The 18,931-nt window shown below is 42.5% G+C and overlaps 1 protein-coding gene across 2 annotated transcripts in view; it reads right to left on the reverse strand.

Annotated features, from left to right (window-relative positions):
- Positions 1 to 18,931, reverse strand: part of itpr2 (inositol 1,4,5-trisphosphate receptor, type 2) — a 78,785-nt gene that overhangs the window by 18,713 nt on the left and 41,141 nt on the right. For both annotated transcript variants that reach the window (XM_050072760.1, XM_050072759.1), the window contains exons 38-50: positions 10,013 to 10,133; positions 9,540 to 9,727; positions 9,242 to 9,422; positions 8,190 to 8,443; positions 7,394 to 7,594; positions 7,184 to 7,294; positions 6,609 to 6,704; positions 6,382 to 6,501; positions 3,592 to 3,726; positions 3,250 to 3,442; positions 2,919 to 3,044; positions 616 to 791; positions 362 to 526 (exon numbers count right to left, since the gene is read on the reverse strand). In XM_050072760.1, the coding sequence (XP_049928717.1) occupies positions 362 to 526; positions 616 to 791; positions 2,919 to 3,044; positions 3,250 to 3,442; positions 3,592 to 3,726; positions 6,382 to 6,501; positions 6,609 to 6,704; positions 7,184 to 7,294; positions 7,394 to 7,594; positions 8,190 to 8,443; positions 9,242 to 9,422; positions 9,540 to 9,727; positions 10,013 to 10,133 (2,067 nt within the window). The remainder of the gene's footprint in view (positions 1 to 361; positions 527 to 615; positions 792 to 2,918; positions 3,045 to 3,249; positions 3,443 to 3,591; positions 3,727 to 6,381; positions 6,502 to 6,608; positions 6,705 to 7,183; positions 7,295 to 7,393; positions 7,595 to 8,189; positions 8,444 to 9,241; positions 9,423 to 9,539; positions 9,728 to 10,012; positions 10,134 to 18,931) is intronic.

The raw sequence follows: 18,931 nt of genomic DNA on the forward strand, positions 1-18,931 counted from the left end.
TTTCAATCGGTTGCTATAGCACCCCCCTTTGGCCAATTGATGTAATATTGCTTCATTCGCATCCTCCCATGACCCTCTACCACTGTGCCAAATTTCACATGGATTGACCAAGTCAGTGAGGAGAAAAACGTGGAACAGACACACAGACACACCCACAGACAAAGTTTTCGTCATTGTATAGTAAGATAGATCTGGGCACATATTCATAGGTAGCAGTTACATCACTACATCCTGTCCAAAAATTGAAAAAGTGATGACTGTATATGTTAAATGAATACTGATATCCAAATCGAGTGCTCGAGTACTCAAGACAACCCCCCAGTCAGAGTAATGGAGCTGAAATGTGTGAGAGATTTCTTACCAAGAAGCTGTAGAAGAACTCGTGCACAAAGAGGCCCAGGACGCAGATGATGGCATAGCTCAAATGGTAGATGAAGAGCATGTCCATAACCACTGCTTTGTAGCCTCGAGTGAATGTCCCCTGGTTGCCCACAAAACTTACGAGAAAGACTAACTTGTTGAACAGCTGAAAGAGAAGAAAACCAGGCTCAGCAATGAAATAAGAGTCAACAGTGGAGAAAGGACATGTCCCCCGACAACACCTCTATTACTTACATTGACAGTACCCAGCAATAACAGAGCAGGGCCGAGGCCCATAGTGTAGATGGCACGTAGAATGAGGGAGACCAGGAAGAACAGGATGCCCCACGGCTTGGGTAAGACAGGAAGTAATGTGGTGGACACCCCCAACGCCACCCACAGGGAGATATTCCAGAACGGGGACAAGGTGCCTGGACAGAAGAATCAAGCATAAATCAAAGGTACCACACAGCAGTGCTCTGAAACGTTGCGGCATTTCTCTTATGAATTATTCACCTGAGCTAAGAGCTTAACTTAGCACAACACAATCAGAGGCAACACTTTAAAATGTCAAACAGTGGTCCGTGGGGACCCTCAGCTTCATCACTCAGAACAGCTTCTTCAGCTCGCACTGTAAACTGCCAAACTGAAGCTGGAGATTCTTTAGGAAACTGCCTCATCCTGATGATTTATTGATTTAAGAGGCTTTCAGGAAAACACTTATGTGTGGGGCAAAAGAACCACGTGTGTTCATGTTTTAGCGAGGCTTAAACGATCTGATAAATGAAAAAATACTATGTTCCTTTAAAACTCTCCAACAAAGGTGTCTTCAGTTAACCTGTCCGATTAGGTGAAGCTGGGCAGAGCTACACAGGGAATCACATGAGGTCACCAACCTCAACATCCATAATAAAAACGATTAAAGTCTAAGTTGTTGACAGTGAGGGAGAGTTCAGCGAAGCACGTTCTGTACAAGTAGACATTGTCCTGAATAGAAGTCTAATCAGGCGAGTAAGTGGAAACACCTGTGAGGGTGAACTATGGGTGTGTGGGCCTTTAAATAAACACAACCTCAGGTGACACGGGAGAGCTGTTTTCAAATGCAAACACAAATTGGAATCAAGTCCCTAAAACAAGAGGTCTTTTCACAGTGGATACTTTGACTGGTCATAGTTGGAGAAGCACTGATAACATTATCAATGTCTCTGTTAAATAAAGTGTTCCAGTAAGTCATGCGGTGGCTATGTTTACATGCACACTAACATTCTCCTGTTATTCTGAAGATGAGGATAGTTTGAATTTGATACAGGTCATGTAAACAGTATATTCCATTTGGATTTTCTGAATTAGACATTTTCTGATTAAGACATATGGGATATGCCAATATTATTCGGGTTTTAGGAGCATTCTTTGGAAATGTATACAGTGTATTCAGAATAGGTGTCCCAGCTGGGGTTTTTATCGCAGTTTGCTACACACAGCCTCTGGCCTGTTTCTGGTCAGCTCTGCCTGTTGTACACAAACTCGCCATAAGTTTGCAAGGCCTTGGGGTGGAGATGCATGCCCCAAAAGAAAAGCCCACACTTCTGGTCAAAAGGAGGAACACAACAACTTTAAAACATTATGAAAGACTTGTACATAAACAGGGTTTGGGTATACGCAAATATTTCAAGGAGGCAGTTGAAAAAATGAAAGATGGAGGCTGTGTTCGCATGGCTGAACAAGTCTGCCACCAGTGGAAAACTTGGGAAAAAAATCCTATTATGATGCAAAGAAGCAAAATGTCACAAGCTGTTCCAGCCGTTCCACTTTTCCATGTGATGTGTTTTGCTTATGGTGCTCTGCTGTCTGCTGGTGTTATGTGCCATACATGCCATACGTGGCTGAATACTGTTACTGTATGTGTTGTATGTGTTTTTATGGTTTTCTTTTTTATGGTGTATGCTTTTTATTTCTTTATTGTAGGGCAGCAATACTTATGCAGCTCCTGGGTCCAAGATAAATTTCCCCGTGGGGACAAAGAATATCGTATCATACTGCATCGTATCGTATCGCATCACATTGTATTGTATCGTATAGTATCGTACAGTACTGTATCGCACCGCACCACATCACATCGCATCGCATCACATTGTATCGCATAATATCTTCTGGACCAATATTGTAAGTCAGCAATACTTGTGTAGCTCCTGAGTCCAGGACAAATTTCACTGTGGGTAAAAAGTATCGTACCGTATCGCACCACATCACATTGCATCGCATCGTATCATATCGTATCATATCGTAATCAGAGTATAAATGAGTATATATAAACGGGAATATTAGTGGAATATCAATTTTCATTAGCCATGTAAACAGCTAAGCAGGAGTATTGTCTTTTTCAGAATACAGGCAATTTTTTTACAGGCAATTTTTTTTGATTATTTACACCTGTATTTTTCCTGCTGTGACAAGTCAAAATGTCTTTTTTGAAAAGGCCTATGTACTGGCCTGAGTATCATGATGTAAGAGACTTTTTAAACTCTTTAAAAATAAATTAATAAATCAGAAATCCTCACCCTCGTCTCCGTCATCACCAAAGGGGTAGAATACAGCCACAGCGATGTTGAGCAAACATGCCAGGTAGAAGGAGATGCTCCCCCAAAGAGAGATGTGGCGCGAGAACCAAAACAGAGCCTTATTTTCTGCACAAACAGAACAGGAAGCATAAGTACAGGGACACAAACTCACCACACAGACACACAAAGTTGCTGCGGGCCCTTCAATTTATTCTGGAAATAACAATAACCAGACACTCTGGATGATAATCATGATTTACCATCCTGCAGCCTGCCCTGGCTGCCACCATCATTATTTTGCAAGTGCTGGATTCAGAATGTAAAGACTTACTGCGGATCTTCTTCTGCCACCTCATCTCGTTGTAGAGGTTGTCAAACTGCTGGAAGAAGTCGTTAACCTTGCTGCCCTGGTCGTCTCTCTCGGTGGTGGTGAACACACGCACTTTGGACTCCTCCGTGAGGTACTCGCAGATGTTAGGGACTGGAAATACTATCTGCTCCATGGTGCGGTCGTGACGCACAATCTGGTGAACAGATATTAAGTAAATTGTCATTACGGGTTTATAGATTTACATTTTTTTAATGACGAGATAAGAAATCTGTGATGTGCTCGGTAAATAAAGTTTCAAAGATTCAGAGGATAAATGGATGAAGTGATGATGATGAGGGTTACCTCTATCTGAGCTGTGTGATTGGCGTAGTAATGTAGGGCATCGTCCTTCTCAGTGTCAGAATCCACACATGACCCCGGCCCAAACGCCGACCCTGGCCTCAGGCTCTGCTGCAGCATCTTATTGTGTCGGGCCAGCTAGCATCCAAAAACAAAATGACTTATTTATTTAATTTTTAGCTGCGACTGGCAGCTCTATAGGTCCCGCTTTGATCAGTCGGTCCTCAGAAACTTTCCAGCCATTTGGTGGCCACAGTTTTTGCACTAAGAAGCTGTGATTTTGCATAGAGGTCAAGTGTGTGTGTGTGATGATTGTGTTTGAGTTCATGCCAATTGGCAAAACGGAGGGGGGGGGGGCATATAATAAAAATTCACATAACTGCCAAATGGATTCACAGACTTCCACAAGATTTTGTGAAAAGATTGGTCTTGAGCCAAAGGACAGCTGGTTAACTGTTCATGCTGGTAAAAAACTCATGAAGCAGTTGTCATAAGGAGGTGTCAACTAGTGACAAGTGGTTGTGAGGTTGTGTGTGTGCATGCATAAACACATGGATGCATGCACATATGTGGTCAAAGTCGAAGGTGGGACCAAATTTTTGTTCTGAAAGTCACAAAGTTAAGTCTGAAATCAAGACAGGCGAGTCCCAAGTCAAGATAAGCAGTCCCGAGTAAAGTCCAAAGACCTGAAGTTTGAGTTTGGAGTTCTTAACAAGTCATGATGTGCTGTTAAACAAATGTAATGCCAATATTAAATTTACAAAAATCATGGATGCTTTTTTAAAATTTGCATTGGTTTGTGAAAACAAGTTTGTTAAAAAGTTGCTCAGCTGTTAGGCTAACATTAGCTAAGCTCACTAACTATGTTAATATCAGCCTCAACTTACTGTCCTTTGTGCAACTTCGAATGTCGACTGAAGGTGGAAGTTGTGGCGTCATGGTTTGTAATTTCTGACCCACATGTTTTGCAGACTGAAATCTGTTTTTTGTTGACAAATGCATAGACTTTATATGTGAACAAACTTATATTTGGTATAATTTTTTTCCAACTTGTGCTCAGTAATGCAACGTTGGTTCTTCATGGTTTCCAAACCAAGTGGATCTGGACAATTAACTTGCTGGGAATTAACAGCCTTGAGGCTCGTTAAATCAGGAAATGAATTCATCTGTGTTGCACTTTTTAAATAAGATACTTTTTAATCTTTGACCTTGAGGGAAGGTATCAAGTATTTTCAAGTCAAAAGGCTCAAGCCCAAGTGAAGTCACTGGTCACTGGTGTCATTGAGTCATTGGTGTTAAAGTGCAAGTCTTCTTCTATTTTGTCAAGTTGAGTCTGAAGTCATCAAGTTTGTGACGCGAGTCTGACTCAAATCCAAATCATGTGCCGCGAGACCAAACCTCTGGTCACGGCTATCGCGAATTTGCAATTGTTAACTTACACTGAAAAGCTTTGTGCCAATAATAACAATAACAGTCTATGATTCCCAAGCCTAATTACATCTTGTGACACAATGCTTTAAATACGGACATATTAGACCACTTAATGAGAGTAAAAACAAGATGATGCAACTTGACATGAAAATAGAAGACGGAAGAGGAAAAAAGACAAATAATGGACAAGTAGGATACATTTACGGATATCTGGTCAAAGTAGAACGAGTACATTACACTCCAAAGACAAGACTTTACATGAAGACACTTATGTAACTTATCCATAATGCCCTTCCACTCTGTTCTATGTATATACTTCTGTTAGGTAATCTTGGATGCTTTAACCTGCAATAACTGTTTTTATGACCACTCGGGAGCAGCAGAAAAAAAGTGTGAGCTCCACACTGGCATACCAACACCTTTTAATATATAGAATAGGTATAACTGCCAAACAGGGAAACAAATGGAGTCTTTGTAATTAACCTTCTGTAAATCCTATGACTGCCTGTAAAAAATATCTACAGTTGTTCACTGTCCTTATTTCTATGAACTACTGTTTATCATTCACTCTTGTTTATTTACTCATTATTCATTTCTTATCTTACACACCAATTATGGTGAATGGCAGCTGCCCTGAGGAGCAAATACCAGATAATATCTTCTAAAAGATACTTGATAAGCTTATATCTGAGTCTCTGTGCAATCAGCAGATATGTGTGCATGAGTGTCTGTGTGTTTTCACTGTCTGAGGTCAACAAAGAAAAGAAAACTAACAGTCGAACAGTCGAAAAAAAAAAAAGCCTTCCTTGTCATGATGAAACTAGTCTGCTGGTCAGACAAAAATACCCTGTTTGACACTTCAGCTCTAAAGAGGCAGAAGTGAAAACCCGCTAGACTCTGTCTGCCCTCTCTAAATGACATAGACGTTAGAGACACACACACACACACACACACACACACACACACAATACAAATGCACTCTAAACGAGACAAAGCACATTTGTTTAGTAATACAGAGACTAGCGCCTGCCTCAGTGAGCCTACAGCCTACCTGTCTGCACAACCAGTGTCACATCCTGAAAGCTAATTTTGGAAAACTGTCATAGCGACTCGTTCATAGAAGAGCGGTCTCTCATCATTTAGTGCAGAGGACACACTCACAAAGGAGCATGCATGTGGACGCACACACGCACACACACACACGCACACGCACACACACACACACACACACACACACACACACACACACACATTAGCTGTGTGCATGGCCCTGAGGTCAACAGAAGGTCAGACAGATGGAGAGGAAAAGAGAGGAAATGCAGTAATGTCTCCATCTCAGACAAAAACAAGCATTTTCATTACCTGGTGGGCCAGAATGTAAATATTGTGTCCGACGTCTCTGGGCTTGATCTGGTCTCCAGCGCTGTCCTCCTCCTCCTCACTCTCCAGACCCTGGGCGTAGGCTTCCTTCATGACGTCCACCTGATGCGCAAAAATTAAGAAAGGTTACCGCAAGTCTATTTACTAAGAAGTAGGTTGTACATGGGACTGAGCTATGCATGTGTGTATTCATGCTGACAAAGACTCACCAGTTCAGTGGGTCTCATCTTGTAGAGAATCTTCTCTGCATTCTCGCTGTCATGGCGGCTCTCCATGATAGCCAAAAGGAGTTTGGAGGCATTGTTCTACAACACAAGGCTCCACCAATGAGCTTTTACATGTTGATAAACTACAAACTACAGAGCTGAGTAATGCAGGAAGTGATTTCTTGGTGGATGCTATTTTTTAGCAGAATCAAACCATCGGAAATGTTAGATTTTTATTGTTGAGTTATAAGATTGAAGCAGTCCAACAGCTAGATATAACAGGTAGCAAACATCAGCAGTTCTCACATGGAAAAAACAGAGCTGCAACACTTTTTCTAAACAAAAACATGGCTCCATTTATTCATTAAAATGTGCAGTTTTCGCTGTATTGCTTTGTTAAACACCGGGGAATGAGTCAGGCTCCCTCCAATTGTCTTGTTTCTAGTTTCTAGCACTGTAGCACTATAGGTAATTACTACTATAAAGCAAACCATAAGTATTGCCATAGCAATGGCTTTCAGTGGCCGTCCGTCATCGCGAGCAGCCTCTCAGGACTCTCGGATGCACCTGCTGCTCACCTTAAGCACCAGCACGAGGTCCAGCCGATGCTTCCCCAGGGGGTTGATGGAGTTGACAATCAGTGCTATAATAATGTCAATGCCATTTGACTCATGCTTGGCTATACAGCTCTGGAAAAATAAGAACGAATGTATGTTAGAACAAACAAAATCCTCAGAAGAAGACTAAACCTCGTCATACCTAACTAAATTAACTTATCCTCCACCTACCTGGTTTTCATGGCAGGGTCCCTGGCAGTACTCTGTGATGGTTTCCAGCGTCTGGCGAACCAGGTCTACATTACTCTCATTGATATAAAGGCCAAGCAGCCCGAGGCCTCCAGTGGTGCTTCCACAAATACAGTCCAAGAACTGAAGAGTCTCACACACCAGATTGTAGTTTGTCTTGTTTGTCTGGTTGCGCAGAAAGTTCTGGATTCAGAGAAAGAAAACAGTCAATCGGCAGTCAATTTAAAGGAGCAGTGTGTAAGATTTGGGGGGATTCAGTGGCATCGAGCAGTGAGGACTGCAGATTGTGACCTGCTGTAACTTCTGCTGGGTATAATTCCTTCAGTGTTCATAGTTCAGGAAGTTTTTAGTGAAAGTCGAATTATCTGCAGAGGTCTCTTTTCCTCCAATACAAATGGACTCAGTGATTTAATCCAGTAAAAACACTGATTAAATTATTTTCACGTTATGAAATCTCTGTTTTTCCAATACTGCTCATTGTGGAGGGGCTGCTAACTACAGTGGACAACACGAAAATAGGAATGGCCCTATCTAGAGCCAGTGTTTGGTTTGTCTGTTCTAGGCTACTGTAGAAACACGGCGGTGCAACATGGCAATCTCCGTGGACAAGGACTCAGTCCCTATGTAGATACACTGATTCTTACACACACACAAAAAAAAAAACGTATTGTATTATATTCCATTTCTGCCACTATATCACCCTAAATCCCACACCCTGGACCTTCGAGAGTAGATGGACTTCAAGGTTCTTTCTGTCAATCCAAAAAGAGACCAGTACCTGCAGGTCTGTGTTGTGGTTCTCACAGAGGAGCTGTAGGTAACGTAGGATTGGTTTCATGATGGTGATGGCTGGGCTCATCTGAGTTTCTTCAATAACCTCTTCGGCCCCGATTATCTCGCTGTTCTGGCCGAGGCCTTCGAGGTCGGGATCCAGCTCCTTTCTGAAGGCACAAAAGGCCTTTGAGGTCACTGAGGAGGCCTCCTTCAGCTGCCCTCGCATATCGTCCCTCATGAGAAGCCCTGAGTCTTTCCCTAGAGCACAGCACGCAGGAAAAAAGAGATATTAAAAAACAGGACGAGCTGTTAAATGATTGGACAGCACAGGGTCATTTTGCAAAAGATCTTTGTAAACCATGGAGGAAAACAAGCAGCATGCAAAAGGTTAGCATTTCAGATACAGATCAATGGCAGCTCTCGCTTTGACACAAAGATATATTACAAAAGAAATGCAGACAACCCCCCTTCTGACATGTGGGCAAATATTGAGTGGGGTTCTGTAGCATGAAAGTACCCGATCTTGATACAATGGCCTTTTGATAGGCTTGTGATGTGGGCAGTCACATGGCGTCTGACATGTGACTGCAGGAACTGGGAACAACAGTCTGCAGAGAGGTCAGCAGAGCAACAAAGATCACTCAGGATTTATCCTCCGCTATTGTTTAACCTCAAGGTCGAGCTCAACTTTAGGAGCATGCATATTGTAAAAGCGTTGAGGTTATCAAGTTTATATTTGAGAGTGTTTCTTGGCTTTTCACTCAGTCTAGACCTGTTTCTATGGAAATGCTGAGCTGTGTCTTGAGACATGACCCCACTGATTCAGTATGTCACTTTTAAATACTCATCTCTAGGTACAGCTGACATCATCATCATCCAGGTGGTTCACTTTATATAAACCTTACTTTCAGCTTTGTTTTGACACAGCGGTTTGCTGCATGTTCCAGACATCAGAGGTGACAAGTGTCTTTTTGGCTGCACTCGAGAGCAAAGCCAAAGAGCAGTAGCTTGTTAGTTATAACTCAAAGGTTAAAATGCATCACTACTCGACTGTACCTTTCTTCAACCTGATGCTACTGACGTCACTGTCGTCGTCCCTTTTTCTGCAGCTGACCTCAAACATGTTGACGGACACGGTGGCTCGGATCTCTTGCTGGGCCAAACGCATGCGGTCGTAGAACACCTTGAAGAACCTCTCCGACTTCTTCTGCTTGTAGAGTTGGCTATAGAAGGAGTTCTGGGTGGGGGGGCAGAGAAGTAATCAACATAAATCTGAATCTATGAGTATGCGCTCAAGGTTATAGCTGATCAGCGTGGACAGACATAATGATTTAAGTGTCTGTGATGCCCACACCTGTATCTGCGTGTTTCCGCCCTGGAGAAGGGCAATGCCCAGCAGGATGCTTTCCTCGAATACCCGGTCGTTCTTGGTGTTGACAATGAGATCAATCACCAGCTCTGATGTCCCAACGTTGTCCAGGAGACACTGGATCTCCACCACACTGCTGCCTGGCTTGTCAGAGTCCAGCATAGGAGAACCCCCTGCAGACATTGCGGAGCATTAACATTTAACATACATAACATATATATATGTACATGTATATATATACACCTATATGTACACATTTATGCACACGTATATATGTGTATACACACACATACATGTATTTTTTCTATGTGGTGCTTTAGGAATTGCTTTAACCAAAAGTCTTTGAGCGATTGTCAAGCCGCACTCCTCCTAAGAAGCTGTCATGTTAGCTGCTGTTGTTTCCTCTGCAGCGAGCAGTTATTGCAGTGTCTATTGGGTTTATTTGGGGTTCTCAGTACCTCCGGATGACGGCTTGACAAAGCCGCCAGATGAGCTGTTTCCACTCCCAAGCTCTGACTTGGAGAGAAGCTTTTGATTTCCAAAGTAGCGTGTGAGGAGGATCTTTCTTAACTCTTTTCCCTGTGGAGACAGAAATCATGATGTTAAATCCATATCACAGTCTGCGAGAGTATCAGCCTCAAACTAGGAAATTCACATTTTAGTCACATTTTTGAAAAAGTTGCATTTGTGAGCCTTAACTATAAAAATAACATCGAAATGAAGGACACGTTAGCAAATGTCCCATCCAAGAGAACATTTGTGGCGGGGTGTATCCGCTGGCATGAAATCCGTCCAATCATCCAGACGAGAAGGCTGAGCAGATTTCATCTTACACCTAATTGAAATGATCGCCGTCATCTCATGATGCATTTCTTTCTTGATGGGAGCAATGGCTTCCAGGATGACAATGCTCTTATCAACAAAGAAATTGGAGCCTCTCATTGAAAAGCATGAAAATAATATTGTTGTCCAATAAGTAGACACTAACAGAGCATTTATAAAAGACTCTGAGATGGCAGCCGAGACAGAAAAAAGATAAGGTTACGTTTTTTAAAGTTTGTTACAACTGGTGAATTTTCTTTCTTCTGTCTTAAGCATGAGACCATAGGTGGAAATTTTAACATCAACTCAAACTTCACAAGGATGTCTGTGAGTGTGGCAACTGCATTCAGTGAGTGGACAAAGAACAGAGTTGGAAATAACAAAAACTCTGACAAAGTGAAAAGGAATTGAAAAATACAGATACAGACGAACTGTAGTGAAAAGTGATTAAGAGTCTTCTGTGTGTGATGATGCTTTATGTATACGCTCGCAAAACCAGCACCTGTGTTCTTCTAGCTACACATTTATTTAAGAGCTGTACATTTTTTTCAATCTCTCACATCTCCGTGCATCTCTTGTGACATTTGACGCAGATAAACAGAAATGAGATTAAAGGATTCGTGGAGATAATCCCCCCACGGCAGTTGTGTAATCGAAGTGCGAGAGTGACTGACAGGTGGGTGACTTGCATTGTGCTCATCACCACCTATTTTTATTGTGCTACAGGAGGAAGCGACGGATAGATGGATGGATGGATGGATGGATGGCATATAAAGGATGTATGGACACTGCAGGTGGTCAGCATCAGTTTCTATGACAACCTCAACAACTCAAACTGGCCTTGTTTTGATGTCACCTCACCTCCGTCATTATTGATCAACAGAGAGGAAGGATGGATGAATAGTTGGATAAACAGATCAATCTAAGGGTAGAGCAAAAGGATGAATGGATGGAGGGGAGCCACCTGTGGTTTCTATGGAAACGTGTTAGTAGGACAATCGGCCTTCCGCTGAGGTACAGGTGGTGGACAAAACAAGAGAAACACCTGAAAATATTAGAGGTTTGCGGTTTTGATTAAGCTCATGCTGTGGTGGTGCTGAGGTGCTGATCCAAGTGATTAATCATTTTATCGATTTGTCTTTTATCAAGTTAAAAAGCAAAACATCTCCTGGCTCCTGCTTTTCTTTTTATTTATTGTGAATTAAATATCTTCAGAAATCTGTAGATGTAGATGTCATCAAATATTTTCTGACATTTTTTTCACTGAACGATTTATTGATTAATCAGATAATTATTAGTCAGACAATCGGTGTCGAAGTTAATGCAGTTTTCCCGTGTTCAGCATACACAGTCATGAGTTTTAAACCTTTCCCTTTGTTACATTACATAATTTTTCAGACAGCGATTTTCTGGCCTCTTTGTCCTTTTGCAAGTTCCCTTATTATGATTGTCACACCTCTATTAAAGCTGACACATACTGCTAATTGCTATTCAGCTTAATATGACTCATTTGTGTAGCTGTCTTTGTAAGCGTTGTTTACAGTAGTTGCTGGTGCATTGCAAACAGCGCAAAACTGCAATGTGGCACAGGAAAAAAAAGTCTCTGCTTAACACTGAAACTGATTTATCAAAGAGAAACACTGGTCCCAATTGATGGTATATCTTTTCAACAGCTCTCCAAACTGCATGATGAGCCAAAAGAGGCACCTCCACGCCTCGCCGTAAAGGCTGCACGACTACAGTCCAGCTGAAGAGCCTCAAACTAAGTGCACTGAAGAGTGAAGATGTGGAGGAGCACGTGCGGCTGATGCTCCCTGTGTCAGTAAACACTCCATCTCATCTGCAGTCAGCAGAGACACTTGTCTGCCTGCACTGTCTGGCTGAGCTGTCTCACAAACACACACACACACACACACACACACACACACACTGCTTGAACTGAAGGTGAGGATCCATTGAGCTAGCCTCTCTCATTTCCACACACTAATGCACAGACACAATCTCAGTGCAACTACAAACTCAGCACTGTGCTTTGTAAGGAAGCGCATCCCGATGCACGCTCTTTGACTGATTGCAGATTGAATCATGTTTGACTTAACGTTTCCCCTTTTCTGACGGAGGACGTGACTCTCTAACACCAGTGAAAGAAACGCTCTGTGGGGGGGGAGTTGAAAAGAGGGCGGGGGTGACAGGTTTTTGCTCTTGTTCGCCTCCCTTCTGGGCGATGCAGTCTGCTGGCTAGGTCTGCAGAGAGGAAGGAGAGGAGAGGGGAGGAAGGATGGCGGTAGAGGAGAGTCAGCCCAGCCTGACTCATCTGCTTGCTGCTGCATTGACGAGAAAAAACTCCAGTCAGGTGATGTAAGAGCCACGAGAAAGAAAGAGAGATAGAAATAGAGGTAGAAGAACTGACAGAAGTAAGAGGAGGAGGAGGGAGGGGGGGGAGTGGGGGTGAGGGAGAGGAGGAGAGGAACAAACAAAACCCAGCGAGGAGCAGACAGTCGTGGTGTTTTAAAATGTGCACCGGCACGCCACACTGCGGCTCTGGTGTCCAAGCTGGGGATGAGCTGCCGATCCCCACCTCCGGCATCCTCGCACCCCCCTCCCTCCCCCAGCCCCCTCGCAGCTCTGCTGTCTGCAGATCTCTCCGACTCCGGAGAGATGCACGGAGAAAAAGACAAAGACAAAGCCTGCCCTATGCTTCTTTAGGTGGTCTGAAAACTCTCACAGGCAGTGGAGGGCAGCACCAGCTGTGAACCAAGACAGGCAGTGCCAGGAACGGGCGGGGGAGACTTGAGCAGCTCAGGTCAGACAAGGTTGATTATAGCAGAGACTCAGGACACAGAGGAGGAGAATGTTACCCAAACAGTCAGGGGGGGGCAATAGTTTTCTTTTCTGTGTTACTTTCCCCCACAGCAGAAACCTGAGAGGGCTCTGTCTTTTGTAAACAGTGGGGAGCGCTGATCAAGTACACAGTGACACAGTACAAGTTTCCCCAAAGGCCATGTGAAGGCCAAGCAACATCCAACAACTCTACCATCAGGAAGCAACATTTAGGTCCCAGCAGAAACTGCAGTCAGCCCACTTTGTTTCAAACTGAAACTCTACCTTCTATTGTTGTTAGCACATGATACTAAAAGTCAAACTGAAACTCAATCTGATCACGTACGGTACAAAGGCATGCGTTGCATGTTATCCAACAAAAACTTGAGATGTCTCTGAGGAGTCAGTGAGCTCCTCCACAGCTTGGAACTGGAGGGAAAATGAAAAGCTTAAAGTGGGAGCCATCCGTAATATAATACATATCCATATCAATGTGGTTTTGCAAGGCTTTATCATCAAGGGAGTTATTTCATTGAAAGGACAAAAATCAGGAAATCAAGACACATACAGTCCCATTATCCTGCTGTGTTAGCGCAGACGCTTTGTGAACATGAAGGGAAGGAGTGAAGACAGAGATGTGGGAAGACACAGGCAGGGCTGCAGCTCCTATTGAGGACAGTGAGGTCATGTCATCTGTATTTTTCTGAGAATTTGGGTTTTTTCGACAGTGTTGCAAGAGACTTTTCTGATAAAAAACATCCACATCTTTCAGGCAGATCGCAGTGATTTTCGACCCACTTTTTTTGCTTACAAGCATTTTACATGTTTTCACCAGAAAATCATTCCAGACTAGGGTTGCAACTGATGACTATTTTAATTTGCCGAATTATCTGTCAATTTTTTTTCTCAGTTTATCAATTAGTTTGTTCTATAAAATGAAAATACAACCTCTGAATGGATAGAGTACTTAAGGAGATATATGTTATGGAAAAAATTGAAATCTTTGAAGTGATCTTTTATCTATATATTTATTTTGTGTAGTGAATTTTGTCTTATCTCCCACATTACGAAGACATATAGGACAGACTAGAGCTCATGAATGAGTGGAGGATTTCTCCCTCCTTAAAGATACCCTGGATTTTCAGGAATCAAAGTCAAGGATCACAAGGACCTTCGAGATCTTAAAGTATGATCAAGGATATAAAGGACCCATTATCCGTGATACTACAATGTAACCTGCTTCTCATTTTATGTTTCACAAGATATTAAGCATTTCACCTTTACCTATGATGTCCCTGTCTGATGCTTTTAGTTTTGTCTGCATTTTTATTGTTGTTAAAAAAATTATAAAAATAAAGAATTAAAAAATGGCAGAAAAATAATACAAAAAATAAAAAATGTTGATTTTCCCAAAGCCCAGGATGACGTACTCAGATATCTTGTTTTGATATCCAGTTAACTGTCAAAGAACCAAAACACATTATTATTTAATGAAATCTGAGAATTTTGGCTTTTTTTTTTTCTTTAAAAAATTACTCAAACTGATTATTCAATTTCAAACAATAATTGACTAATTTAATGGTTGGCATCTAATTGATTAATCATTGCAGCTCTTCTCCATGCAGCATAAAGAGGACTTTGAAACAGCATTTAGACGTCTGCATTTGGAAATAAAATGAAATAAAATACTTTATTTTATTGAGTCCATCATTTTCTTGGAAATAAGTGCGTAATCTTGTACCAATTATAGGGAACATTTATTGTTGTAAGAATTTTCTTGAAGGAACTGCTCTATCAAAACACATTTCACAGTAAATACACTTGAATGTGCCGCAGTGGTAGCTTTGACTCATGATTTCTAAAATCCTGGCTACTGCCCTGGATGCAAGTTGCATTATATGCTCTTCAGTGCACTTAAATGCTGCGCTGTGCTAAGCTATGTTAGGTGATAGTGTTCATTTAAGGAACAGTGTGTAGGATTTAGTGGCATTTGGTGGTAAAGACTGCAGATTGCAATCAGCTGAAACTTCTCCCATGTAGCAAGTGTGAACTCCTGGTTAGGATTCCTTCAGTGTTTAATGTTCGGGAGGTTTTTTTCCAGAAGCCTAATTATCTGCAGAGGTCTCTTTCTCTCCACCACAAACAGACCAGGTGATTAAGACTTGCACAAACACGGAGTAAAGCAGTCTTACTTTATAATCAGTGTTTTTCCGAACTATCTAGAGCTAGTGTTTGGTTTGTTCATGCTGGGCTACTGTAGAAACATGGCAGTGCAACATGGCTGAATTTGTGGACAAGGACCTGCTTGCTATGTGGATATAAACGGCTCAATGTAAGGTAAAGAAAACACCAGGACTCTTATTTTCAGGTGATTACACACTTTTGATTTAGTGGTCCATCTACGTCCCAACCCTCACTTAAGGTCATGAGGTCTAGGTAGTGACCGAAAGAATGAGATCGTGGATACAAGCGGCCGAAATAAGTTTCATCCGTGGGGTGGCTGGGCTCAGCCTTAGAGATAGTGTAAGGAGCTCGGACACCCGGAGGGAGCTCAGAGTAGAGCTGCTGCTCCTTTGCGTCGAAAGGGGTCAGTTGAGGTGGTACGCGCATCTGATCAGGATGCCTCCTGGAGGTGTTCAGGGCAAGTCCCACTGGTAGGAGGCCCCGAGGCAAACACAGAACACGCTGGAGGGATTACATATCTCATCTGATCTGGGAACACCTTGGGGTCCCCCAGGAGGAGCTGGGAACCGTCGCTGGGGAAAGGGAAGTCTGGGGTGCTTTGCTTGGCCTGCCCGGTCCCAGATAAGCAGATGAAAATGGATGGATGGATATACACTAAAGAAAAAGTACTTGTATACTGTATTCAATGTCTGCCAATATATCCTTAAATCCTACACACTGGACCATTAAATTAGAGTTAAGCAAACTGAACTATGTCTATTACATCTCCGCTCTTCCTCATTCCAATTCCTTCCCTTTCTGTCGGATATTAAATGTTTCCTGACCCAAGGTCACAACAGGTAGCTCCACAGCTATGTGCACAGGGCCAAAAGGGGTCTACCATGGTGTATTCATCTGATAAAATTCCGTCAGAGACACTCACGCACAGAGAAACATATCACGTGCTGCCATTTATGATGTTTTCAAGCTGCAATTCCACAGCACATAAAATGTTTTCACCAAAAAAACAAGCACATCAGGCAAAACAAATTAAGCCCACATGTGAGAGCAATTGGTGAGACTGGTTCAGGGAAATACAAGACCAGCAGCATAAACAAGCATTCATTTGACTGTTAGCTGGCGGGTTCACTGTGGAAGTGTTACATGTGATTCACTAACATTGTTAAGGGCTGATTGTGTTTGTTGGGAAGACTGTGATGTTGAGGAAAGGGTTAGCTGGTAAGGTACAAGTGAGGCTTATTCCTTTCATCTGCCACTTGAGCATGTCTACAAGGTGGACAAAATACGGGAAACACCTTACAGTAATAGCATCAATAAAGCATTGCTTTATGGATGGTAACATTACCTTGTCTGTCTGTCTGTCTGTCTGTCTGTCTGTCTGTCAGCCTACCACTTTGTTTCAGACTGAACTATCTCAACAACTGGTAAATGGATTGCCATAAAATTTGGTATAGACATTAAAGTTCCTCAGAGTATGAAGCCATCTGATGTCGACGATCACCTGACTTTTTACCAAGCACCACCTGCAGGTAAAAGTTTACACTTATCCTGAGTAATATCTCATTACTGGCGCAAAAGTTTGTATTAACGTTCATGGCTCCCAGACGATGTGCTGTAATTACGCCACCACGAAGGTTCCATTTATGGTTTTGAGTAAATAAAACTGCTTAATGGATTGCCATGAAATCTGGTGCAGACATTCATGACATCCCCTAAAGGATGAATTGTCATAATGTTGGTGATCCATTAAGTTTCATCTGGCACCAACATTTTATTTGCTGAATATTTTGGTTTATGACCAAATACCTGCAAAACTAATGACATTCTCATCAGCCTCAGCTGTACTGTGCTTAGTGCTGATTAACAAACTACCACCAAATTGATCCATTTTCTATCAAACTGATACGGAGATGCTGTAATGAGGTGATATAGTGTGTATCCTGTGCCACCAGAGGTCAATCTCTACTGGTGGAACAGGCAGCTGAGCTGACAAAGATGGCAACTGCGAGTGGTGGGGATAACATTACAAGACTAGTAAAAAGCTGCCAGCAACTGCAGAGAGACACAGCGGGACTCTGTAATTCTCAACCCGGAAAGAGGCACAAACCAGACACAGAGAAAACAAAAAACTTAAATACAACCCAAAATCACAGAGATGCCAATGCACACGGGGCTAATGAAGCTCTAGTGAACGTTCACTGTAGAGGACAATACTTTCCACGCTCAGGCGGTAAGTTTCTTTCTCACCTTGCCATTCAGTCCTTGCACGTATGCTCACTCACTATCTCTAGGTGTCACTGTCTGGGTAGGTCAATTGAGTCATCAGCTGATTCACAATCAACCAGTAGCAGCGACACACCTTCTCCGTCAGCCTATCATCTCACTGCTCCTCATTTTAAATATGGTTATTTCTCTGCTGTAGTTTTTTCTTGCTGTCGTCGTGCGCGCCATCCACCTTCCCATCACAATCCAGTCTTTACGGATTCATCAGCCTCATACGCTTCATCAGCCATCAGCCTCAGTCAGCAGCCACCACCACCAGTGTCTGGACTCCATGGGGGGATTTGTCCAGCTGCTGCTCAGATGTCCCTCAATCACAAAATATCTCCCTTTGGTGTCCAAGTGCCAAAAACTTCTGTTAAATCTTAATCAGCACAAATCACATGTTAATCTGTACAAACATATTCTGTATTAAATATTATCTTCCCTCATTCTTCTGTCTCTCCTGACTGAAATATTATTAATATTGTCATTCTAAGCATGTCAGCATGCTGACATCAGCATTTAGCTCAAGGCACTACTGTGCCTAAGTACAGCCTCACGGAGACGTTCATTTCAGGTGTTGAATCATCTCAGTTATAACAGTTATTTTTGAGTCATGATTTGAGACTTCTTCCTTTTGCCACATGACATCATCTTCCAGTGTTTGTGACTGATGCAACAACATATCAGTCAATCGCAGTTAAATAAATAGAGGTTTACAGGCTGACAGCAGTAATGGAGGCGCGATCACTATCTTCATCAATGCGTTACCACGGCAACATAAGAGAACTTACAGAGGGACACAAAAGCCAGATAATTGCTACCTAAATTTCTGGCGCATCAGTTACAAACAACGCCAAATTATGTAATGTGTTGAGGGGAAAAGTCTCAAACTAATGACATACAGCGTGTGCCAGATGCAGGAAACTGTGTTGGCAAAGAGGAACAAGTAGACACTGAATGACAGTCATTATTGTATGTTATTCTTAGGTGTTTCTATTATCTTGTCCACCGGCTATGTGCATTAGCAAAATTGAGAGCTAGAAGCAATCAGTCCGAACACAAGTTGCAATTCATATCATTCATCCTGTCGCCATCATGTGCCTCCCTGAGCACAAGTGAGCTCACTCACATGCAATCAGATTCAAATAACACACTGTGAACTGTGTCGAAACACTGTTCACAATGACAACTAATCTCATTCATAGTGTACCTCAAATACACGAGGCTCTGAAGTCAAGGCCATTGGGGGTTTCAGAGTGTGTTTTAACAGGATGTCTCTTTCCTCC

This window comes from Epinephelus moara, chromosome 20, assembly GCF_006386435.1.
Source record: "Epinephelus moara isolate mb chromosome 20, YSFRI_EMoa_1.0, whole genome shotgun sequence".
Lineage (NCBI taxonomy): Eukaryota > Metazoa > Chordata > Actinopteri > Perciformes > Serranidae > Epinephelus > Epinephelus moara.